The sequence below is a fragment of the Coturnix japonica genome, chromosome 27 (assembly GCF_001577835.2).
Source record: "Coturnix japonica isolate 7356 chromosome 27, Coturnix japonica 2.1, whole genome shotgun sequence".
In the NCBI taxonomy this organism is placed as follows: domain Eukaryota; kingdom Metazoa; phylum Chordata; class Aves; order Galliformes; family Phasianidae; genus Coturnix; species Coturnix japonica.
The window spans coordinates 3057959-3082719 of record NC_029542.1 but is presented as its reverse complement, the minus strand read 5'-3'; the positions used below and the strand labels follow the sequence as shown (position 1 = coordinate 3082719).

At 45.0% G+C, this 24761-nt stretch overlaps 3 protein-coding genes across 5 annotated transcripts; 2 read left to right on the top strand and 1 right to left on the bottom strand.

The window, feature by feature from the left end:
- Positions 1-424: 424 nt before the first annotated feature.
- Positions 425-9086, bottom strand: CALCOCO2 (calcium binding and coiled-coil domain 2). The gene is made up of 13 exons (XM_015885582.1): positions 8953-9086; positions 7714-7902; positions 7111-7213; positions 6606-6739; positions 6283-6408; positions 5682-5809; positions 5478-5568; positions 5199-5321; positions 4872-4958; positions 4285-4380; positions 3771-3906; positions 3330-3367; positions 425-2869 (listed from the first exon to the last, which is right to left on the bottom strand). The coding sequence occupies exons 2-13, from the start codon at positions 7891-7893 to the stop codon at positions 2687-2689; spliced, it is 1425 nt and encodes a 474-aa protein (XP_015741068.1). The 5' UTR covers positions 7894-7902; positions 8953-9086; the 3' UTR covers positions 425-2686.
- A 467-nt stretch (positions 9087-9553) lies between these two features.
- On the top strand, positions 9554-11822 carry ATP5MC1 (ATP synthase membrane subunit c locus 1). Of its 3 annotated transcripts, none has more exons than XM_015885624.2 (5): positions 9554-9688; positions 9919-9976; positions 10477-10554; positions 10821-10996; positions 11584-11822. In XM_015885624.2, exons 2-5 carry the CDS (start codon positions 9935-9937, stop codon positions 11696-11698), a joined length of 411 nt encoding a protein of 136 aa, XP_015741110.1. In that variant the 5' UTR covers positions 9554-9688; positions 9919-9934; the 3' UTR covers positions 11699-11822. The 3 variants fall into 3 exon arrangements, with proteins under 3 accessions (XP_015741110.1, XP_015741112.1, XP_015741111.1); XM_015885626.2 differs by having other exon boundaries at positions 9568-9688; positions 9925-9976; XM_015885625.2 differs by having other exon boundaries at positions 9572-9618.
- A 1674-nt stretch (positions 11823-13496) lies between these two features.
- Positions 13497-23112, top strand: UBE2Z (ubiquitin conjugating enzyme E2 Z). Its single transcript, XM_015885592.2, has 7 exons — positions 13497-13870; positions 15754-15826; positions 17807-17994; positions 19799-19910; positions 20487-20599; positions 21128-21218; positions 22604-23112. Exons 1-7 carry the CDS (start codon positions 13539-13541, stop codon positions 22772-22774), a joined length of 1080 nt encoding a protein of 359 aa, XP_015741078.1. The 5' UTR covers positions 13497-13538; the 3' UTR covers positions 22775-23112.
- Positions 23113-24761: the final 1649 nt, after the last annotated feature.

The window sequence follows — 24761 nt, the reverse complement described above, 5'->3', positions numbered from 1 at the left end:
GAAAGAGTGGAGGAAGGAGGTTGCTAAAGTGAGTAAAGGGGGCTGAGAATGGGATTCTTTTATGAAAGGAGCAGAACCACCCATCAGCCTTTCAGAGACCCTAACTTTCAAAACTGAAAGACTTTGAGAATCTGGATACTGTAACTGTCTACCTCATGGCCTGTCTTATTTTTCTGCACTAAAAAAACCCCACTTTTTGCAGGCAAAATGATGGACTTTCTGATGGAAAGAACTGTCAGTAATCTGGTGCCCTGTGCCATGGACAGCATGCCTTTGCAGTTGGGAGTTGTCATCTGGTTTGTATTTTATAACCGCAGACATTTGGCCTGCAACATTTTTATACCCCTTTAAATATTTATATATAATAAATGCCCATTCAGTCGGATTCCATGTGATTGGAACACAGAACGTGCCAAACATCCACTGCCACTTTTGACAATTTATTTCAAGGTCCTTATGCAATACATATCAATGTAAATGGGATCTCATCCAAAGTATAATTAGATCTAATTAACAACCATTTCAGCTATTTCTGTTTTAAACCATACAATTGAGATACGGTTGAAACATACTGCAATTCCAAATGTTAAATTCATCAGTAACATAAATACAGCTGTAAATTACATGTAAAATGAAAATTTGCTTAGAAAATACAGCATAGCTTGTACTTGGAGGTAAATTGGTCCCCGGCTGCTCAGGATGCATCAGGCAGAAGTATTTATGTGTCTTGGAAGTCTGGAATCTGGATCATTATTACAGAAAACAAATGGCATACCTTAAAATGCTTTCAAATGCAGCATCCTCATGAGATTTACTGCAGTCTGACCCCCTCTGCCGGCCACCTGCTTGCTGTCTGTGTCCTAGGGCTCAAAACAGGCTGTGAGGCTTTGTGGAGATGGTAGGAGCTGGCAAGCAGAAAATGGTAGGCACCAGATTACAAGGGATGGAAGCAATATCAACACTGGTAGCTCAGGGATATAGCTAGTAATGTAACATAACTAACCACAAACGACAGGGTTTAGGCTTTAGGATTTGAGCTGCTAAAGAAAGCATGAACAACAGTGTAGAAAATGAGCAGGTCTGTTAAGTGTTAATTGAGTGAACTAGTGGAGTTTTAATAACTGCGTTTGATCTGCTTCTGTCGAGGTGTAAAACAAGAAAAGAATGAAAAATGTAATTTCAAATGAGGCTGCGTGGAAAAGCTTTGGGGTGGGAGCATTCTTGAAAAGCAATGGGATATTTCCTAAGAAAACAGGTACTAAGTTAAAAATTAGCCTCAGGATGACAGAATATTTGACTGCCAAAATTGGGGTAAAGATATGCCAGGCACATTGATATGCATTATAGTAACAAATAACATCCTGTCCTTTGGCTTTCTTGATATATTCCCATGCTGAGAGAAGCCAGTGAAGGTCAGCCAGTTAAATATATGCCATTAGACAGCAATATTCCTGCTAACCCTTGAGATATTATGTTGTATACTAAAAGTTATTCAGAAATGTGCTTAAGTACTTTGTTAGAGAAAAGCTTCAGAAAGTAATTGAAGGCTTGCAAATAGCTCCATTAAGACACCAACAATTCCTCCAATTTATTTAAAGAAGTTGACATCTTTTTCACTTTCTCAGTGCAGCTTTTATTTTGTCTGCTCTTATTTTCTGTTACAGATCTTTTAAATAATGCTTACCAGTATAGTACATCTTAAAGGCAGAAACACTCCATTTAAACCCAGATTAAAAAAAAAATAAATGTGTATAATCAAAATATTTTAAAGTCTTTGTTACTCTTTAACAGTCTCAAATCTCTGTGTAAACTTCTTATGATTTTCTCTTGCTTCAGATATTCAGCAGGCAACATCTAATACAGCTGGACAATAAAACTTCACCCATTTGTATGTGCATAGACAAAAGAACTGTTAATCATAACTTGAAAATCCCAAAGCAGAAATAAAAGTAGTAACTGGATAATCCATCCACAGAGCACTGTAATGTCCCAAGGCACTTAACAGTTTTCAATCACAATGTTTTGGTTTGAGAACAGGCTCTTCATTTTAAATCATGAAGGTTTTCATCGCTTACTTTAAATGAGGATACCCAGTTTCAAGACTGAGAGGCCATTTATCCTCAGCACTGCTATGACAACTCAGCTACATGCTTTCCTATGCACCTCGTTCCACACTAAACTATACTGCCTACTCTGCTGTAAGAACCCTAGACCTTCAGATCTGCAAATAAGTAGTTCCTTTATAAATATATATTTCACTTTTTTATGACTAAAGGCAAAAGAAGAAAGGAAAATCTATTCTTATTTAGACTTTTGTATTTATTAGTATTTAATGCTGTATTCCAGAAGCTGAACCAGACTGAAGGTGTGGTCCTAAAAGACTATGCAATGCTTCTGCTCTTTGGTTAGCAATCACAGTGCTCTACTGAATGTTAAAACCATTATAATAGAGCTGTGTCAGCCAAGTACAGAAAACCACTGTACTACATCTATTATTTGGCCCTACCTGGATTAATAGTTATTAATTACAGGATTTGTAACTCATTTAGCAAGCACAGTCAATTGATCCAAGACAGAGGACTTAAAGGGATGACAATTTCTTACTGGCATAGATCAAGTCTCTATAGAAGAATAACTTTGGTCTATTCTAAGCTGCAGCCTCTGCCACCCAATCTACAGAACAGATTCAGAATCGTTCCAGGCTATGACACAACATATGGTCATCAAACACCTGCTGATTGGACTTTTCAAAGGCTTCATTGCAGACTGGGCACTCCAGAAGATGGCTCTGCACATGGGCCTCGTAGTCTCTTGCTTCAATATCATCAGGAAAAACGTCATTGCATATGGGGCATTTCCTGATAGAATCCTGAAGTACAAAGGAAAAGTAAATAAAGACAATTTTAAATATGTATTTGTATTTAAAAAGAAGAAAAAAGTTTGCTAGTCAGACATTATCAGCTTTGGATAAGCCTTTCTGACTTTCAATACACTGAAGCTTTCAAATGTCTCCAAGCTTCTCTAAATAACACTTAAAACTCCTAAATGGCACATGTCCATGTGTGCAATACAGAATAAGGCATTTAGCTGCTGCATTCTGCTCATTTTGACATTTGATGCTGCCAAAAGTTGTTCTTTAAAGATTAAGGTGAACAGAACTCCCCTTCCCCAACACGTGTTACTAATTCAACAGGTTAAGTGTTGTCCACTATATTACCAGGACTAAATAAGTGGACAACCAGATATAGAACTGAATTGGTGCTTCTCATATTGAACTGCTAATTTCTGTCTGTATACCACTCATGTCCATTCATATCTCCTTTACTTACTATTCCTCTGGCTCTTGCCTTCCAGTTTGCTCCTGCATCTGGGGAAAAAAAAAGGTTCATTCAGCCACCTAAATGATTAACAGTGTAATGTGTAGATAACTAATAATTCTTGAAACATAAGGATGTGGCTCTGGATCTAAACCTCTACATGCAGGACTACAGAAACTGGACATAAGACACAGAATTTGCTGTCCCACTGACAAGTGAGCTGGATAACGGTTGTCTCTTTCTGTAGAAAATTACAGACTGCTGATGACTTAAATCAGCTCTTAACATCTGGCAGCATTTTGCAGCTGCAAAGTCATCTGCACACATGCAAAGCTATAGATGTGCTGCTAAGAATGTATTTCCTACAGCAGCCGATTTGAAAGGGAGGACAGTTTGCTGAGACCCTTACTGCCATGTATTTGTGGTATCAGACACAACGCCACGTATTCTCACCATGATATGGATTTCCAAATACAAAGTTTTCAGGAGCTGGAGCAAAAGCTTGGGCTTGTGAAACAACAGAGGAGGGTGAAACATCTCTAGGCTGAGAGAGACACCTCAGGAGGGAATCATTCTCTTTCCTTAGTTTCTGCAAAGGGACAGAAGAGTAAAATTAATTTCCAGAAACTCAGGAGACCATTTCAGTGATAAGTTGCACACTGAACTAACATAGATCCTCTTAAAACAGAATAAAAATTGCTCTTAAGTTTTTAGATAGCTCAGTCTTAGTCCAGCTTGACAGAAAGTAAAGAAAGGAAGTGCAAGATCTGTTATGTGGCTTGCTCAGGAAGGCAGACAGGATGACTGCAACAGAGTAACACATTTTAAAAGACAGACGAGAATCTTGCAGTTGTACAGGCACTAGTAGCAATCTGGTGGAATGGTCAGTGGAATTGAACACTAGATGGACAGATTTATGTTATATTCAATATGTGAGAAAGGTGAGGGACGTGTGGCAAGTTCTCACCTGATTTTCCTCATCAGATTTTTTCTTTTTTGCTTGCAAAGTCTGAAACAAACACCTCTGCTCCTCAAGCTCTTTCATTAAGTCATTGTTTTGTTTCTACAAAGGAAGAGGGTTATTAGCTAAATTATGGGACACTGGCAAACAAAAAGATGACAACTCCAAGCACTGTTCACATATACAGGCAGCTTCTAGCCACATTTCTTACCAATAAACCCTCTCTTGAAACAAGAGTTTTACCATTCTGCAGTTTCTGACCTAGGATAACAGCGTCACCAATCACTTAAGCTCTGTATTTTCATTACAGCATGAGAGGATGATGTGACCTCCAGAGGGGACACACAACACATCAAAGTGAGAGGTTAAAATGACAACAATTCCACCCTGGCAGGTAAGAACCCTTCAAGTCTGACACATTTTCTGGTACTCTGACATCTGCATTGACTGTGGATAGCTAGTACATCCTTAAGAACTAATATTATGTTAAATCTTGTATTAAATCAGTACATTAGATACACTACAGTCTGTAGGGATTCTGCAGTCATTCTCAGTGTCCCACTCCCAGCTGTGCCCCTAGAAATGCTGAGCACCTGTTCGTTCTGCAGACGAAGTGTCAGGTCGGCCTCTGTTCCCTTCAAGTGCTCCAGGCAATGTTGAAGTTCTTTCTTTTGCTCTTCCTGATCAGAATTCCCAGATTTTCACAGGTAGAGTTGCAAAGGGAACATCAAAGAAAGAAGGTGTCAGGTAAGGATGTGAGGCAGAGCATCAAACTATAGAGTAGAAACTTTATATTGTAAAGCGTGTTTCAGGGCATTCTGACCATATTGCATCTTTTCCCACCTACCTGCTTCATCAAAAAAGATGAAGACAGAGACTGCAATTTCTTGCTACAGAGAATCAGAATTAAAAGGTTTTACCTTTTGAGTTATAGTCATGCATAACTGGTTATTCTCTTCCTTTAAACTTTCACATTGCTTAGTCTTGTCTTGGTCCGAACGAACCAGGTCTTCAATTTCCTTCTCATAACTCAGAAGCTGAGACTAGGGAGAAAGAAGAGTAGGCAGTAAGTGAATACAAACAGTTATGACAGAGAAGCACAGGCTCCTTTTGCTGCATGCAGCAAATATCCAGAACCTGTGGCTGACCAATCTGAGACAGTCCTTAAAAGTAAAGAAGGGAATCTATGTGTTTTGTACCTGCAGCTGATCAACATGATCCAGGGCCGTTTTCAGTCTGGTTTCCAGATGTTCCTTTTCAGATGTTACATTCTGAATTTGCTCTTTGAATCTATTCAAAGGAAGACAAAACACAACACTTTCACAAACAGAAATTTAATCCACAACAGCAAGACGTTTGCTTACATGGAATCTAGTTTTAATTGATCCTGTAGATACACTTACTGGTGCAGTTCTGCCTCTCTGCACTCATTCAGCTCCTTCAGGTGTTTATTTTCCTCTTTCAGGGAATTCAGCTCCAGCTCCATTTTTTCCGTGCTGCTCCTAAGAAACTCCAAAACATTTTGTAGCTCCTGAAAATCAAAATGAAGTCAGTAGGAAGAAAAATGGGACTCAGGCAATAGTCCTTCTCTGCACTGGAACTGCAAAACACAATGCTTACAGCCCACCTGAAGGAGGAAAATCTCTCCTTTGTATTTTTCAGACTCTGTTTTTTTTTTTTTACATTAAGCCCTCAGCAAAACTGAAAGAGAAACAGGAATGTTTAGAGCAGGGCTGGGCTTGCAATATCAGGAAGTCCTACTAAACCTTTTTGAGAACTCTCCTTCCCATGTGTTCCTGAACCCCATGTCTAATGATGCCTCTTGTTCATCATTGTTATCATTATAGTAGTAGAGATGTTGTACTCCTTGTTAACAGATAATATGGGAAGAAAGCATTCTAATTTTCTCCCAGAAGCATACAGCAGAGCATGACCTGACTCAGTCTTTTTACCTTATCTTTCAGAATTAAAGTTTCTGACTTCATATATGAACTTTTGTTGTACCTGTGTCTTCTTGAGGTCCTCCTGCAGATCTGTGTTTTGTTTCTGGAGACTTGCACAGTTGGCTTGCAGCTCCTCGTTTTCTTTAAGCAAATTTTTGTTTTGCTGTTCAATCTCTTCCACTTCTCCCTTGCAAGCAAAGTTGTTTAGTTGTAATGGAAGCATAAAAAAACCCTATGCTCCAAACATCTCTATGGAGGATACTGTAAAGTAAATGTGGTTGGCTTCACAACACCCCAGTGTCCATGTGCACACTCTTACTCCCATCTAATGGAAGGCAAATAAAAGCAAAGGCAGGAAGAAGCAGAGGAAGAGAGGATACATACCTGTGTGGTAACCACCAGAATATCATCCTCAGTCTCTGCTCTGAACTGGAATGGCACACTGGCTCCACGGATCATACCATCCTGGTCAATGTAGCAGAACTGGTAGTATTCATCATCTTTGGGCAGGTAGTAAGCTTCAGACAAACACAACAACACTGTCATATGCAGCTTCTAATCATTTGAGTCTTTTAACTATATAGCACAGAAAGTCAGAAGCTAAGAAAACAGACATCTTACTTTAATATTGATCCTCCACCATTACTAGTTCTTTGTGATTGCAATACAAACAAAATCATTCTGACAGGACTGCAGAACCCAGTAGATCTGAAATACTTTTTTATATGTTAGGCTGATGGGATTTGAAGTTTACCAAAGCACATTACTAAGTTATCCTGTAATTCTAAATATAATAGTTATTAGCGGCAGTAGTGTGGGAGTTTATGTGTGCATGCTTGTGTGTACACCTGCACATATATACTGTGAGTGACCCAACCTCCCAGCTCACCTTTGAACTGGATCTGTTGCTGCACAGCAGTATTGCCATGGACATCACTGGGCTGAGGAGCCCACATGAACGTGTAATATTCTCGGGTGGTTTTCCATCCCACCTGCAATAGCAAAATTCTTGTAAGGGATTACATACTTCATATTTATCCTATGGCAAATAGTTTGTGTTTCTACATAGATCAGCTATAGGGAGGACTTTAGTATTGATGTAACGGCTTCTTAGAGTTGTAGGCTATGCATCCATCAAAGATCCTCACCAGTTTATGCCTGATTCTATGGAATGTGTTAGGTAGGTGAGGGAGCACTAGGGGACGTGTTAAAAGAGATGGTGCCAGTATGGTCTTTAATTGTCCTTCACAGATTCTATGAATTATAGTCTGTTTGATTGGCCTTGAAGCTGTTCAAGTAACAACATTTCTGGCATTCTGTCCCTGGGCACAAGAAAAATGTTGCATGACACAAGGTTATTGCTGAAAATAAATTCTTTACCCTGTTCTACCAAAGCCTTAACACCTTTCTTAAGGCTGAAATATCAAATAAATGCCAAATAATTTCTTTTTATAGCTGTATCATCATACTTGGTTGCATAGTATTTGCTTACCCGGAAGATGCCCACCCAGTCCTTCCCACGAGGAACAATGTTGTGAGTGAGAGTATAGTGACAGGTTACATCCCCTCCAGGAGCATAACATTTCTCCACGTTGTTAAAGATGACTTGGGAGAAGCAGCCGCTGTCTAAAATGACAGCAGAAGTGGGAGGTTCATCTGAAGTCTCATCCATTGTGAAAGTCTGCAAGAGGAGAAAGCAGAATGTGATTATCTCACCTTCGCTTGCTGCCAATATAATCGTGTTCAGGAAGGATATGTTTGTGAGTGATAGAGCTGTAAGATCCAAAGTCCTTTACACATGGAGCGGTATTTATCAGCAAGGCACATGGGAACACTGGAGTCCCTGCTGCTGTGATGAGATGGTCCAACCCAATCTCCCTTCTTAAGTGAGACTGATTTCCAGCTGCAAGCAGACACCTGATGTGTCCAGTCCTATGCCACGAGGGATGCCCTGATTGCAGCCCATATTAGCATCACAGAATCACAGAATGACCCGGGTTGGAAGGGACCTCAAGGATCATGTAGTTCCAACCCCCCTGCCTAGCAGGGCCACCAAACATACACATTTACTAGATCAGGTTGCCCAGGAGACCCCATAGATCCCCACAGAGACCCCATAGATCTCCTTAGAGACCCCATAGAGCCCCTTAGAGACCCCATAGATCAGGTTGCCCATGGCCCTGTCCAACCTGGCCTTGAACACCTCCAAGGACGGGGCATCCACAACCTCCCTGGGCAGCCTGTTCCATGGCCTAACCACTCTCCTAGGGAAGAACTTCCCCCTAACATCCAACCTAAATCTTCCCTCTTTTAACTTAAAACCATTTCCCCGTGTCCTGCTATTGTCGGCCCTTTCCAAGAGTTTAAGGGACGGGTAAGTTCCCTTCAGGTATTGAAAGGCTGCAGTGAGGTCACCCCACAACCTTCTCTTCTCTAGGCTGAACAAGCCCAACTCCTTCAGACTGTCCTCATAGGGGAGGTGCTCCAGCCCTTTGTGGCCCTCCTCTGGACCCAGCATCCCCACAGAAGCCATGGGATGAAACGAGGTGCCGCTCCCAGCTCCACCGGCCCAGAACCTTCACTCACAGCCAGGAATCGAATGTGAAAGTATCTCAACATCAAGCGAGCCTCGTCCCCACCGGACATTCGACACTGCCATGGAAAATATGGGGGCAATGGGGGACTTCAGGACGTCCCCAAGACCCCCATAACCCTACACGGGTTCACTCACCGAGAGGAACGGCCGGAGAGCTCCGGGTTGAGAGGAGGAAGCGGAGCAGCAGGAAAAGCCGGACTCTCCTCCTCAGTCTCCTCTAACCCCGCCCAGGGAACCTCCCCACAGCCAGCCCCGCCTGCTGGGAGCTGTAGTTCGCTTTGAGGCCTATAGGGATCGATCGGTACCGATGTTGATAGCGCTAGGCCGCAGCCTCCGTTGTGCAAAGCCGGGTAGGCCGCGCTTCAAGATACCCACAAAACCACGTTTTAATGTTTGAAGCGAGTTCTTTTAGGAGGGAATGGGAAGCGGGAGAAGCCGATAAAGCGGCTGTAATAGCCTCCATTGAAGCGGAAAGAACCGTGAGAGGACAACCGAGCAGGCGCCATATTGCTGCCACAGCCACCACCTCTGTAGTAACCTCTATGGTTAGAGAGGCCCTTCGCGCCTTATGGTCCTCCAAAGAGACCTCCAGCCCGCCAGCCAATCACAAAACGCGTAGCGAAAATAACTAACCAATAGAAACTCACATCTTGACGTACTTCTCCCGCCCCTCCCGGCGCTGCTATCCCGGATGTTAGTAGGAGGAGCTTGATGGATTGTAACCAATGAGAAGAGCGGATGTTGTCCCAGAGTACCGACGGTAGCCAATCAGCGCGGAGGACGCTGGGGGGACACGGCAAGGTGAGCGGGCCGGAGGAGCGCTCTGTCGTCTAAGCCGTCACCGTCGCAGCACCGAGAGGACACCGGGCAGGTGGGCTCCGTTTGCGGCCTAGGCCTAGGCCTGGGCTTGGGTCTAGGCCTAGGCCTGGGCCGGGTCTTACCTTTCAATGGGGACACTGCTGTCCCCTGATCCGACCGGGACTCGGTTGTTCTGAGGTGGTTTTGGGGTTGTTTAAAGGGATTAATGCTGCTCTTTAAGGGTAGGCCTTGAGGCGGATTGTAGCAGTATTAGGGTTTTTAATTGCTGCTTCTTGTTATTAGTAACAGGTAAAGCAAGATGCAGACGGCTTCTTTGGCTCTCCTCAGCTCCCCGGCTCTGGTAAGAACTCAGTCTGCAGAGGGGTGAAGTGGTGCTTAATGGGGCTGGGTGGCTATGGGGGCTTTCACAGTGGGGCTGGGATCAGAACATGGGCAGCCCTGGATGATAGAGTGTCCTACGAGGCTGTTTTACACATAGGTAATAAGGGGTGGGGGGGAACAAGGTGACCTCTGATGACTGCAGAGTGATGCCCACTGTCCCTTGTTAAGCTGTGAGCAGTTAAGATAAGCAGTTATCACATTGGTGTCATCATTTGGTCACAAAGCTGTGAGCTAGGAATGAAATCTCTTGGGTTGTGATAATGGCTGAGCTGTAAAGTAGCAGCTCTGATCCTGTGGTCTGTGACAGCCTTCCTTGTGGGCTGCATCCAACCTATTAAACTAGGAATGCTCTGTATTTATATATGATTTTTTCAGTCTTGAAGCATCTAATGTTATTCTTTTCTGAGAATTGCTGAGGCTGCATCTAACTGTAGGAATTAATGGTCTGTTTTGTTTCAGTTCCGGTGCTGCTCCAGGGCTCTGGTCAGGCCCGTTTCAGTGTCTGTGTTCAGCAGGCCTGAGGCTCAGGCTGTACAGGTAAGGTTCTTTGATGTGGTAAATTAAATTGGCTCCTGTATTTCTATGCTTGTTGTCTTGATGACTCTTCCAGAGGTGGAGTAGTAAGATATTTACATCATCAGAATTGCTGGTAATGGATATGGCTTCTAGCCCAGACCAGTAGTAGCCAAGCATTCTTTTTCTGCTCTGTCTTTAGTAGATTGTAAAGTGACAACATGTTTTATTAAGATGACTTTCACATTGACAACTAAGTGCCATTAACCTGTTTTTTGTGTATCCCACAGCCTGCTGGTGTGTCCTACCCACAGCTGACCCACCGTGGGTTCCAAACTAGTGCAGTTTCCCGGGATATCGACACTGCTGCTAAGTTCATCGGTGCTGGTGCTGCCACAGTTGGGGTGGCTGGTTCAGGAGCAGGTATTGGGACGGTGTTTGGCAGCTTGATCATTGGCTATGCCAGGTAAGTAAGGTGCCAGGCTGGCTTGAATTTATTCCTCTCTAGCACTAAACTTGGTAGAAGTGCAGAGCTTTTTTTGGAGCTTATGTTCTACCCTAGGCAGGTAGCATGTAGAATCACATACTTTAACTGAAGCATTCCTCTCTGGAATGGAAGGAATGTTAGATTCCATCATTCTATTGAAACAAATAAGAAAGAGCCTGAACTGTTTGAATCCACCCTATACCTACTATTGGATGATGCAGAAGTTCTGTGGAGCTCTGCCTCCTCCTAGAAGGAATGAAGCACTAGTCATCAGTGGCAATTATTGCTTGGTACCACCAGGGCAGGTGAAATGAGCCTTTGGGGTTTTATGTAGTGCCTGGCAATCACTAAACCCAGGGGGAAAAATTGGCTCTTTCATTCCAAGTGCCATAAATCTGGTTCATCCTCCAAAACCTGTTGACTGTATGGCATAATCCTGCCTTTCTGTGATGTGACATGGGGTCTGGTTTGTTTAGTTGTGTTTTGTTTTTCCCTCTTGCTGTGAGTCCTTTTTTCTCCCCTCTCTTCACTTTATTATTTTATTTTATTTCCCTGTATACATGCAGGAATCCATCTCTCAAGCAGCAGCTTTTCTCCTACGCCATCCTGGGCTTCGCCCTGTCTGAGGCTATGGGTCTCTTCTGTCTGATGGTGGCATTCCTTATCCTCTTTGCCATGTGACAACTTTTGGCCTGGCTGCAGCTTCCATCACTTTGTCCTCAGCGGTTTGAGTCTGCTTCCATCAGAGTGACTGACAATTAAAGAAAAGATTTCTCTAAATAAAGTGGTGGCTTTATTATTTCTTTATTTTTTTTTTTTCCTTATTGTTCTAGTCCATGATTGGGAAAGCCATTGGGGTATATTGACGTATTTGTTGAAGAGGGTATTACTCTAGATATAGGAACATCTACTGATAAAACAGAGTGGGAATGTGCAATGGTGGTAACAAGAGAGAAAAATGAAGTCAGCCTAATAAAAGGGGGTGTCCTTGTGCAGCTCAAACACTGTGTCAGATCTATCTGACAGTCCCAGCAAGCATTGCTCTAATAATAAAGCAAATTCTTATATTTGAGCTGACAGAGCATTGTTTTCTCCATATAATATTGCTGAATGTTATGGTATTGAAATAAGATGGGTACAGGTGAGTGTGCATAGAGTGTATTAAAGGTGTTTGGGTTGTGAAATGACACATTGTGCAAGTACACAAGGATATACGTTCCCATCTGAGATGAACAAAGGAAAAATGGTTTCAAGGTCACGCTGTTCATAGGCCTCTTCAAAGCATTGGTTTAAGCACAGGAGCACAGACTGTGTTATTTCTTTCTCAACAGTTGCATGCCTCAGCTATTTCAGAGCTTGGAGCACACTGAGCAAGGAGGAGTTCTAAGGTCTAAGCTGAATCTTGGACCCAGTGTAAGACAGCTGTGCCTTTAAGGAAGGTAACCATGTGGGAAGCTTGTCCGGTTATCAGCTTTAGGTAATTGAATTAATGCAGTGTCTGTGTATGCTAAAGCTGCTGATGTGTGGTTGTGACCTTCCTGGGGACACGGATATCAGTAACTTCTCTGTTCCTTTGTAATGTCAATGTGAATTGGAGAAGGGTTTTGATTTCTGCCCCAAAACAACAAGCAAATAAATCCATTATTAGGAGAACAGGATGGTCAGGAAAAGCCCATGAGCTGAACAAGAGGAAGGTTTGTACATTCAGAGGGTGCTGAGTGGGAACAAGTACGTAATGGCTCAGAGAGGACCCTGTTCTATGCCTGGGTTTCTATTCCAGCTGAGGTTGAGCTGTTAACCATGCAAAACCCCCTGCTGACAGACAGCATGATACACAAGTTAACTTGTTCTTTTACATTTCCTTTAGTGAGAGGCTATAGTGCATCACAGCAGTGAGTCAGAGGGAGGCAGACTGACCATGGGGGGAGCTCCCAGTGCTCCCACTGAAGCGTGGAGGCAAATCTATCACTGAAGGTCTCTGGGAACATTCGGTCTTGATGTTAACGTGGTGTTTGAGCTGTATTCACATCACATTGCTGCATAACCTGACCTGGGTTAACAGGGTAATCTGGGTTGCATCGCGTTTCTTCTTGATGCCGGGTGTGAAATGGATTCAAGCAAATTATTTGGTGTATCCCTGAGGATGGCAGGGAGTCAAATGGCTTCACTGATGGCTGAGCATCATCTCTCAGCATCTCAGTAGCAGATAATTCAATATAAAGCTTCTAAAATCTCCAATTTCCATGAGCTATGCTACTGTCTCTGCAGTCCGCCATCACAGCAGGGGGCGCTGTAGCGCGGCGGTGCAGAACCAGGGGGCGGTCACAGCGGAAGAGCCGCTCTGGTACCGCAATGTGACTCTATGGCAGTTGGGGGGGGTTGGTAGTGGGAGGGCAGAGCGGGGGGGGGAGTTGGGGGTGACGCTCTGGGAAGGAGGTGCGAGGCGGTGGCCGCTCTAGCCGAGCGACTCGTTGGTTCGGAGTCCCGGAAGTAAGCGGCGTTCTCCGAGGCCGGCCGCGGAATGGCGGAGAGTCCGGCCGCCGAAGATGCGGCTCCGGCCTCGGTGCTGGCAACGACGGGCAGCGGTAGCGGGGGCACCTCGACCGGTTCGGGAAGCGGAACGGGAAACCCCGGCGTCTTCATCCCAGCCGAACTATGGGCTGCCGCAGGGTTCGGCTCTTCACCGCCGGCCGCCACCGTGGCCCCGGTTAGCGGCGGAGCTCCCATCGCTGCGGCTGCGGCGGCGGCTGCGGGGGCCGCACTCCTCACTCATTCCGCCTTTTGGGACCCTACGGTCAGCGGGGACTGGGACAGCGAGAGGCCCAGCTCGGCCTGTCTGCTGCGGATCAAACGGTGAGAGGGCCGACCTGCCTCGGGGCCGCCTACCCGGCTTCTCCCGGTCCATAGAGATCTATGGGAAACCCGGTTGTTGTGTGGGGCCTCCTGCCTTCCTCAAGGGCGATGGGAACTGGTCTGCGGGGGTTCGGTTGGGTTCGGGGTTGTGGACTGGTCTATGGGTTCCCCTGGTGGAAGAGGAGGCTTGAGGGAGACTTTATTGCTTTACAGTGGCCTTAAAGGACATAGTGGGGATGTGGGGGTTGCCCTCTGTGCCAGGTAGAAGCTGTAAGACGAGGGGTGGTTTCCTTATGTTGTGCTTGAAGAGGTTCGGGTTGGGTATTAGGAGAAATTCCTCCTAAAGTGGAATTGTCTCCTAATGAGGCGCTGGCAAAGGATGCACAGGGAGATGGTGGAGTCACCATCCCCGGAGGGATTCAAGAACCATGAAGATGTGACACTGAGGGATGTGGTTTGGGGGTGGGCTGGACTTGGACTTGTGGATCTAAGTGGTCTTTTCCAACCATAATGATTCTATAATTCATTACCATGCCCAAGGGCTCTTTTAGGTGCAGCCCCAGGGCTCTGTGCTGAGGGGTTTGGATGAAGGCCACAGCCCCTCTGGGATATCCTCATCCTCCTCCTGCTCTTGCTGTGGCCTTTGGCAACCACACTGTGACACATTGCCCTCATCCTGCCCTCAGGATTGCAGCGTGCTCCTTGAAGGTGCTGTTAAATGGGAGCAGAATGAGCTCCTCTGTCCCCATCAGCAGTTGAGCTTTGCAAGATGTTATCCTAAACCTGCCGGTAACAATCCTTTCCTGGTTGGTGCCCACCCATTTGGCTGCTCTGACTTTTGAAGGATCATCTGGTTAAACCTGGTGTGTCAATAGCCTTTGATACCATGAGCAATACTGTCTTTTATTGTTAGAGATATTGGCACTGTGTCAGCAAGTTCTTCCTCTTCCTTCAGAACAGAATTGCTGCCTGCCAGGCTCTTGCTCATCCTTGTTCTGTTGCTTGTTCTAGAGCTAGTCTAACGTCTTCCAAAGATGGCACCAGATATTCTGGCAGTTTTCCATCCAAGCACCGAAAGCAATAACTTCATCATGTGAAGTAGGAAGGCAAAACTCTCCTGTTGTTCTCAAACTTTGTTATTGCCCTGAAACCTCTCTTAACTCTGGTTGCTTCTTGAACAGGTCTAGTGGTAGCTTGTCCCAGAGTACTGTGAAGCTCTGATTATGATAGGGAGCTTTTTGGCAATAAAAGTTGATGGGTGCTGTTTGGTAATCTCCTTCTTTTTCAGTTCATTTAGTCCAGGAAATAAAACTGTTGTGATTTAAGCTGTGTGTGTGTCCATGTCTCCTAATAGCAGTTGAACCCACTGTCAGACTAAAATCAAACTTGACAGAGCAGTAATGTTTTCAGACACGGTCCAGGTACTGTAATGATGGGGGAAAAAAGTGAATGGGTCTATAGGAGGGACTTTGTAAATAGTCCATGTGTATGGAGAGAAAACAGGGAGGTAAAGTTTTCTATTAGGCAACAATATTCACCAATGAGAGCTTTTTCATGCTGACCTTAGGAGAAATTTATTGTTAATTGTTAGGTTATGGTGTAAAATGCAAGGCAGCGTGTTGCCAAGGTGCTGAGGTCTGATGCCTCACTATTCATTGAATGCTGCTTGTGCTCTTCAGCTACTGTTTAGGATAAGTTAAGAGAGCTCAGCCGAGAAACAGACTCCAAAAAACCCCAACATCCACCACTTTGAGTTGCAGATTCCCATCTTAATTCTGTCCCTTTGCATCTCTACACAGATTTGTCCACTGGAACATTCCACGCCTCAAGGGCTGATCAACACCAAGGGAGATCTTGACTAATTCCTGTTTCCTTTATTCCAGGGATATTATGTCTATTTACAAGGAACCACCCCCGGGAATGTTTGTTGTGCCTGATCCCCATGACATGACCAAGGTAAGAGACACTTTGGAATGAGTTCATGATCCTACTCTTCTATATGTTGCTATTGATGGCTGCTCTGAGGGTTCTCCCAAATGGTGTAATCCCTTCTTGTTTTGAGAGAAGTCAGGGTGAGTCTTGTAAGAGCACAGCGCAGCTCTGGGTTTCTTGGTGACGATCTGGGCTGTATTTAAATAGGAGGAGGCTGTCAAGTTAAAAATGGCTTTGTGGAGAGATACCATCACAGGAACCTGAGGAGTTTCCACTGATAAAGACAGCCCTATTTTGTGTCCCTATGGACTAGCAGAGTGCCAATCCAGCTTGTTCTTTCCCCTACAGATGCTTGAAAAAGAATCACTAGATTAGCTCAGAGAGATCTCTGTGGAAATCTCTTGGCCATGGGGGGGCTTTGTGAGGGGCTGGAAATGAGGAACATATCTCAGTCACTGGAAATTATATGTAAGTCACCTGCAGAAGGCAGAGGTGTTTAACTGTTGTGACCTGATAGTGGGATTAAACCCTGGGCCCAGATCCTGTCCTGCTGTGGAGCTGCCTACCTGGCTCTAACAGGTAACAGCCTCTCTCCCAGAGAGGTTATGGATGCCCCTGTCCCTGGAAGTACCTGAGGTCAGGTTGGACCAGGCTGTGAGCACCTGATTGAGCTGTAGGTGTCCCTGTTCATTGCAGGAGAGTTGGACCAGCTGGCCTTTACAGGTCCCTTCCAACTCAAACAATTCCATGAGCTCATGCAGATCTGACCTGCATAGCTACTCCCATCACATCATCTCCAGCACATCTGTTCCCTGGGGCCAGGTGTGTCTCTTGTCTCTCCTGCTCCAGTTCTTCCCCTCCTGGCTGCTTGGCTCTAGGGATTTTCCAGGATAGGGAATTGCCAATTACACCTGAGAGATTGCAGTGATCTTAGAGGCTGATGTTGCTCAAACAGTGATCTTGATCCAGTGCATTCCTTGGCTGATGCTGCCTTTCTCCAGCCAGTGTCACCTCATCTGGCTGTGTTGGATACTGAGAAAGCTCTATGTGTGTATGTGTGTGTGGATGGGGTTGCTTTGGTTTCTCCTCTGCTGCACACTTCTCTCACCCCCCTTGACAGACTTGGCACTCCCTTGGTTCCCTCAGTGTGAGCACCTGCCTGGCTTAGGGCTCTTGGATTTTTGGAGACAGCACAAAGGGAGTGTCTGTGTGCAGACAACTCAGACCTTGGGCATTTTGCTGGAGCTCTGACCTCCCTCGGTTTGGAGGTTGAAAGTGCCAAAATGCCCTTCAGCAGGAATGCGGGTTTGTAGAACAGCAGCCTTGGGGTTTTTAACTAACATCCTAGGTGGGTGAGAGGATCATTAAAGGAGATTGCTTGGATCGCTTCAGGAGGATGGAAAAGGAGGAAGCTTCCCTAATAGCCCAATGGGAGCAGATTTCCTGGTATGCAACTGAGATTTTTTAGAAGGTAATTAGCGAGGGGAGCATGGGGTCTTAATTTTAGATCCTGGCAGAAGTAATTAAATGATTGGTTTCAATAAAACCAAATCAGCACGAGACCATAAAATTGAGGAATGTTCTGGTTTTGGTGGAAAAATCTGCCTTTTTTCCATGCTAAAATTAGACTTTTTTTTCCCCCCCTCCCCATATTTGAAAGCTTTTTAAAGCAGAGCTTACCAGCTGAACTGTGATTCAGTCTGCTTTGGGCTGTGTCGAGATGTATGGGAGGCAGCTGCTGTGGACCGTGGCCAAACCTCGTGTTGGAAACCTGCTCTGCACATTGAGTGTGGCAGAGGGGAGAGAAGTGTGCAGCAGTGGCTCTGGCTAAAGGAGGGAAGGAAGGGGAGGGGGGTTGTGTATGGCCTGCACGTGGCGTGTGCTTGGGGAAGGTGCTGTGTCCATGCCTGGGTGGAGGTTTCTTGCCTTCGGTTGGCTTTGTTGAGGATTTGATGGTGCTGCACAATTTTGAAGTGGTGCGCAAGATGGGCTTTTGTTTTCCAGATTCATGCATTGATCACAGGCCCATTTGACACGCCTTATGAAGGGGGTTTCTTCTTGTTCCTGTTTCGCTGTCCTCCAGATTATCCCATCCACCCGCCAAGGGTCAAACTGATGACAACGGGAAATAACACAGTGAGGTTTAACCCCAACTTCTACCGCAATGGGAAAGTCTGCCTGAGTATTCTAGGGTAAGAGGAGACTTTGGCTGTTTTGGTGGGAAATCAGGAGGTAGCCACAGGCTGCACTGTGCCTCGCACATCTTTCTCAACACGCTGTGCCCTGATCTTGCCCCAAACATGCTTGGATGCACCTTTATGCTTCTGTGAAGTTATGCACTGGATCAGAGTCGTAAAGCAGCACAAATTCCTCTTCTGAGCTAAGAGTCTGACTTGTCTCTAAAAGCATCTGAGAGCGGAGCGGGGGAAGCATGAAGTTCAGTGGATGCTGCCACTTTTCTGCTTCCCCTTGCAAAGCCCTGGCTTGAGCGCTGCCTTTCTTCTGCTCTTGCTCTTTGCAAGCTGATCCTACATGCTTTCTGAATGCAGGTTTTTGTGGTTTTAATTTCCTCTTTCTCTGTGTGGGTTTAAAAATAAATAAGATTAAAAGCCTCTAAGAACTTCCTTGAAAGCCATTTGAGTGCTCTGGGCCTCCACCTACATGTAGTATGTGGGGCTGAGCAGTAAGTGTAATGATTTACAATCTCTGCTCCCATGCTGCCTGTTCCAACAGGCTCCACTGCTGCAAGTGCTTGTTACTCACCTATTTGGGTTTTTAAACCGAGTCCTGATTGATTCAGTGGCTTCTAGACTCTACCAGAGGAACTCTGGCCATAGTGTGATATTCCCCACCCCAGATGTGATGGTTTCAGTTGTAAGTAAGGAAGGGTTTTTACTGAGGCTCTGGACTGGTGCACATAGAGGCAGCCAAGTGGGGAAGGGGCAGCGATGGCTTGAATTGCTGTAGGGGTTTCATCATATCTGAGCACAGCTGTGGTTATGAGACTGGATGCTTTCAGCAGCATTGTGTGTGTGCCCCTTATGCTAAAGTTCATTCAAGTCACTGATACTCATCTGCTGGTCTGGAGCTGGGAGAGAGATAAAGTGTGCGAGTCTTTCTGATCCAGTGAGCTGGATGCCAGTGCCTGGGATGCACTGAGGTGTGCAGGGCTTGTCTGTAGCTCAGGGGGCTGAGTGCCCAGCAGCTTCCATGCAAGCTGCCTCGTTGCTCATGTAGTGTAGCTTTGGCATGGAAGCTAAATTATTGAAGAGTGAACAAAGAGCCTCAGCCTTACCAGCAACGGGAAGCTGTGAATGAATTTAGGAAGAGCATATGCAGGTCAGTACATCCTTGTTCAGCTCCCAGGGAAGCAGCTCTCTATCTGGAGCTAGGATATAAATGGCAAGTAGCAGAGCAGCTTTTCCTGACCTGTTGTTCTGTGCAGGGGTTTATGCTACATTCCATATATTAAATGGGCATCTTATTCCTACAGCAGTGTATCCATGAGTTCTTTTGGTGGCAGACCTTGTGCTGAGTGTCTGCATCGCTAACTGCCCAAGTAATGGTCTTGTTTGAGTCTGCAAAGTTAGATTTAACTTCATAAAGAGCTGCAGTTCTTGACTTACTATAGAGCTGGCAGCATGTGTTGCTTCAGGATGCTGTGCAAGATGATATCCATAGCTCTGAAGTGCCCTGAGAGGTGTTTGAAGATGGCACTCTTCCTCAGCTTTTCCCTCTGTGTGTTAGCTGTGAAGCTCCCCAGCCTCTTGCATGGCTCAGATTAATGTTCTCATTTGGCTGAGAGAATAAACTGCCTTGAGACTTTCTCAGTGTGCAGTGCTTTGTCTTTCTGAAGCAGCTGTTACTTCTCCTGTCACATTTCTGAATGGTTTAGATGTGTTTTCTGAGCTTTCTGATCTTCAGTAGTTGGAGGGATGGTGGTCTCTGGGCTGATCCTGTGTCGTTAATTGATGCTTTTCTATCTTGATGCTTCAGCACTTGGACCGGGCCTGCATGGAGCCCAGCACAGAGTATCTCCTCAGTCCTCATCTCCATCCAGTCTCTGATGACTGAGAACCCGTATCACAATGAACCCGGCTTTGAGCAGGTGAGAGTTGGAGATGTTTCATCTTTGGTTCTGCAGCAATTTCTCCCTTCACTCCACACCTTGACCTGGTAACAAAATACATTCTAGAAATGGGGACAAAGCAAGGCTGTGTCACTTGGCTTTTTTTAAAGCTTGCTTTGCCTCTGATCAGAGCTTGAAGGGGGGACTTGTGAAGCTCTGAACTGCAGGCTGCTTAGCTCTCATGTGTGTGAAGTAATAGAAGAAGAAGAGACATTTCTCTGCTACATGACTCTTGATACAGCTTCCTCAATACACACGTCATGCAGAAACCAAACTGCTCAGGTTTTCATGGTTCTGGCATCCCAAAGAGAGGCAGTTTTCTGTGCCAACTATCAGCTGACTCGTCTCCCCAGCTGTGCGAGTCCAAGGCTCTGTAGATGGAGAAAATGGTGCCAGCTTTTCTTTTTCCCCTCCAGTATAAATTAGCTTAGCATACACTAAACAGGCATAGCTGTAGTGGGTTCACACACCAGTGAAATTCATCAGTCTCCAGAGTGTGAGAGACGAAGAGCCTTTCCAGTAACATGGACTCACTGGCCCAAATTCTATTTCCAGGAGAGGCACCCTGGGGACAGCAAGAACTATAACGAGTGTATTCGGCATGAGACCATCCGAGTAGCAGTGTGTGACATGCTGGAAGGAAAGTGTCCCTGTCCTGAGCCACTACGGTATGGAAAGGGGGCAGGGAGGGAGCATGAGAAAATGGGTGTGGGGAAACAGGTTAAGATTCTCAGGTTGCCTTTCCTGAGATCCTGAGATGTGCTCCAGAGAAGAGCAAGTCTTTAAATCATCCTGCTCCAGTGCAAAGTGGTTTTGTTTCTTCTCAAATGGACGACTGTATCTATGTCGTGCCTAGGAGCTGTGCATTGACCAATTACTGTTATTGTGCACAGAGGCTGCATCCTCTGATTTGTGTTCGAGGATAAATGTGCCTTCTCTCAGAGGGGAAAAAAACCAACATCTCAGAGAGAGAGAAAAACACAGCTGTTGTAGAAACACGTGCAGGATCTGTTCAGCTGCAGCAGTGCTGCAGTTAGTTTTGTTCTGTGTCCTGCCTGGCTGTACCCAGTTAGTTGTCTGGCTTGAGCTGTGCTGATTACATGGCTGTGGTTCAGTGAGATGCTGTGACCCTGGATGATGCCACCATTGTAATACTGTCATTCTCTGTTGACTCTTTGCTCTCTGATTATATTCAGGGGTGTAATGGAGAAATCCTTCATGGAATACTACGACTTCTATGAAGGGGTGTGCAAAGAGAGACTTTATCTCCAAGGACAGACGATGCAGGTGAGTGGCAGATGATTTTCTTGTTGATTCAGAGCTTTGATTCCAAATAACACTCAGTGTGACAAACAGTTGCACTGTGTGATGTGCAACATGGGGCAGATCTGCACCTTTTCTATCAACTCTGTTTCAACTCTGAGTTAACCACGAAACTCCTGTGGATAAAACACTGATGTTCCTGAGTTCAGAGTATGCACACAGTGTTTTCAGAGCTGTTAGATTTCTCTCAGTGCTGGACCTGGTAGCAACTGAGCTCTATTGCATCATTTGCTTGTTGAGATGCTGGTAAGATTTATTTTTCTTCGATTTCTTTGCTTGTACAGATATAAACTTTTCTCTGACACTGAGTTGTTCTGTCAGATGAAAGTGGCTGATGGAGGCAAAAGTATCTGGAGGAGGATGGAATAGAGGAACAGCAACAATATGGCAAATACAGCCAGACAGGTTGAATAGAGGAGCTCATTTCTGTAGGAAAATAGACTTTACAGAATAGACTGGCAAGCTATTTGCATCTGAACACGGCTTCCTCACTCATCAAGCACCTCTTGTCTGACTCATTGAGAAATTTCACTGTTAAGAAGAGCTGGAGGTGTTTGATTTAATGATCTGGTGTCTCTGATCTGAGCCCTTCTTTCCTATCAGTGCCATCACTGTGTAATTCATAAAATGAAAGCACTCCTGAAGTAGGAGAGTTCATGTTTGAAGCAAGAAATTCCTGCACGTGAGAAATGAAAATGAGAGCACTGCCCTGAAGGCTGTATTTGGTGAGATCAGAGGATTGTCAGGTGTGATCAACTCTTGTTTCTTCTACAAGGAGCCAGAGCTAAGTTAATTCTGAAGAACACAATGGCTTGGGATTGCTCTGCTCAGTCTCCAGAGTTAGTGACTACCACAGTCTGTTTTCTGCTCATGTGTCAATAGTAAGGCAGGAAGTCTGAACACAATTTGCTAGAGATGCCACTGTTATCTCCACTGCTCTGTATTTAAAACATAGTCACTCTAGATACAGTATTGGTTTAGGGCTTGGCAGATGTGCTTTCTTGTTAACTCTGGAGCCACACAGGACAAGTGAAACATCACCACTCCTTTATATAGCCCTGGCAATTGCCTTTAACGTGGAATAGGGATAAAAGCAGTAAGTATTAAAACAGCTGGGCACCTTGATTTAAAATGATAATGTGGTTTCACAAAGGATGAGTTGTGCCTGATGACTCTGGTGGCCTTGTAAGGGAAAAGCAATTGGTATCAGTTTTGAGATTTGTGAGGCCATTGACCTGGTCCCATTGATCTTAAAGCAGAATGTAACAGTTATTATACAGCTGTCTTTAAACCTTTATCCTTCTGGTAAGAGGTCTATATTAATGAGTTCATCTCTGGTTTCCTTCCAGGATCCTTTTGGAGAAAAACGTGGCCACTTTGACTATCAGTCCCTATTAATCCGTTTGCAAGGAATTCGGCAGAAGGTGCAAGAGAAACATCAGCAGGAGAATACAGAAATAGACTCTGAGAGCAGCTCCTCTGAGACAGAGACAGATACTCAGGGCTGCTCCAAAGCTTAGAGCTGCGTTACCAACAGAGAGGCCAAGCCGTGGGGATGTTCTGTCTTCACACTAGAGTACCCCTGACAGACTCAACAACCAAACCAATGCCAGAGTGGAGAAAACTGTGGGATATCTTCTGTCTCCTTTTACTGCTCTGGTGGATAACGCTGAACGAGAAGACTTCATGCTAGACAAAGCCAAGCTTGTGACAGGCTACTCTTACAAGGTACTTACTCTACTAGAAATCCGGAGCATGTGGCATCAGGTTATTTTTTGAACAACATCTACACTGGTTATAATTATTATTATTATTATTTTTGTCTCCATTTGATTAAAGAATGAGATGTAGACTGCGACTCCTCTTTACAGCTTTTCTGTTCCTAGACAGTGAGCCCTTCCCTGGGGCCATGCTGAATATGGAGCTGTAGCTGTGGGAGTGCTTTGATGAGTCTGGGGTATGACATGGCCCAGGCACTGTGTGCCTGGATGAAACCTTTTTGTGCAGACTGGGAGAGATGGAGCCTGTCTGCCCTGTAGAGCCCATCTACCCAATGTCTTTCTTCTAGACGCTGTTCTAGACAGACCAAAGATAAAGAGCAGTGGTGGAATCTGGGCTCCGTTCTGAAAGCTTTACACAAGCCATGGGTGACTTCATCCACTGAGATTTCAGGCACAAAAGGGGAGGATGAAAAGGCAAGAATCCGTACATTGGAGTGCAGGTCTGTTCATCGTGGTGTTTTGGGGAAGGGAAGGTGAGAAAACCATTGGTTCAGAGATAGGGGAGCACTAAAAAAATAACTAAGTCTTGTTTGTGTAACTCTTTTAAGGTTTTGATTTGAATTTAGTATTCTAGAAATGTTTTATTCCAGCTGCTCTGAACAGAGAGCTGTTTTGTTTCCTTTACTGAAGTACTTTTTGCTTTCCATCTCTCCAGTCAGTGTAAGATTTCATTTTCCTCCTGCCACCTCCCTCCCCACAGCAACCTTCATTGCTCAGACTGAAACGCTAGGATAAGGGGCAATTCTAGCTCAGGAAGCCACTGTTTCTGGGTGGAGCTTTCCAGAGGTGTACACTTAGTTACTGACTGAAATTCCTTTGCCAAACTTGGCCGAGTGTGAGCTGGATGAGTGTTGTAAAGTTAACGCTTCAGTACTTTGAATGTTTTAAAACGGCACCTTTTTTTTACTGTGAGCAAAAGCAAAGCTGGAGGAGAGGCGTGTGCTGGCTGCAAGTGCAATTATGTCAAAGATGTATTCAGTGCAACTTGGGTGGAGGTGAATAAAAGCTTCTCCAGGTGGAAGACACCGGTGATGATTGATTGAACCAGGAAAATGTTTTGTTGGTAAATAGTTTGACTTTATGAGGACTCAGATAGAAAACTGAGCATAAAGTTGCATGTTGTCCCAGTCCCTCTCCCCCAGCACCTCCCTGCTACATAATGGTGGTGGGAGAACGTTCAGTGCAGTCATTTTCATTCTAAAAGCAAGCAAAAAACCAACACGGGAGGAATGGCCAAAAGACCCCTGCCATGCACTGTACAGAAAGGCATTGTCCTGTAAGTCACTGAATTATTTTCAGTCTCTGATTTATATTGGCTCTTGCAGAACTTAGAAGCCTGCACACTGCTCTCTAAGCAGCTCTGGAAGGTGGAAACGTTTCTGAACTGTAGATGTGCCATTTAACAAGTAGGGGAACCTTTTCTCCCTTCTAGCAAGCAGCCTCCCCTGGGTCTGTCGTTGGTATGAATTAGACTTTAACCTTGTCTTCCCTCAAGGGAAAGCTAAACTTACATAGGACTCACTCAACACATACACCAAATGAGAGTAAATAAAGCTGTGTTCACCTTCAAATAAGGTCTCAGGGAGGCAAGCAGGGTCTCCTGAGAAATCATGAGCTGAGCAGTACGCTACTTTTCTGCCTCTGTAATCCTGTTGTAAATGTCACGTTGTTTGTCACCATTCAGTAGCATTGTGGATAGAGCTGTGACTCTGCTGCCTTCTCAAGG

Coding starts and splice junctions, on each gene's coding strand:
- CALCOCO2 (XM_015885582.1), bottom strand. CDS start 7,893: ATGGATGAGACTTCAGATGAACCTCCCACTTCTGCTGTCATTTTAGAC. Junction 5,810..6,282: donor AGGACCTCAAGAAGACACAG/GTACAACAAAAG, acceptor TTTGATTTTCAG/GAGCTACAAAATGTTTTGGA. Junction 5,569..5,681: donor AGAGAGGCAGAACTGCACCA/GTAAGTGTATCT, acceptor TCCTTTGAATAG/ATTCAAAGAGCAAATTCAGA.
- ATP5MC1 (XM_015885624.2), top strand. CDS start 9,935: ATGCAGACGGCTTCTTTGGCTCTCCTCAGCTCCCCGGCTCTG. Junction 10,555..10,820: donor CTGAGGCTCAGGCTGTACAG/GTAAGGTTCTTT, acceptor TGTATCCCACAG/CCTGCTGGTGTGTCCTACCC. Junction 10,997..11,583: donor TTGATCATTGGCTATGCCAG/GTAAGTAAGGTG, acceptor GTATACATGCAG/GAATCCATCTCTCAAGCAGC.
- UBE2Z (XM_015885592.2), top strand. CDS start 13,539: ATGGCGGAGAGTCCGGCCGCCGAAGATGCGGCTCCGGCCTCGGTGCTG. Junction 13,871..15,753: donor TGTCTGCTGCGGATCAAACG/GTGAGAGGGCCG, acceptor CCTTTATTCCAG/GGATATTATGTCTATTTACA. Junction 19,911..20,486: donor ATGAACCCGGCTTTGAGCAG/GTGAGAGTTGGA, acceptor TTCTATTTCCAG/GAGAGGCACCCTGGGGACAG.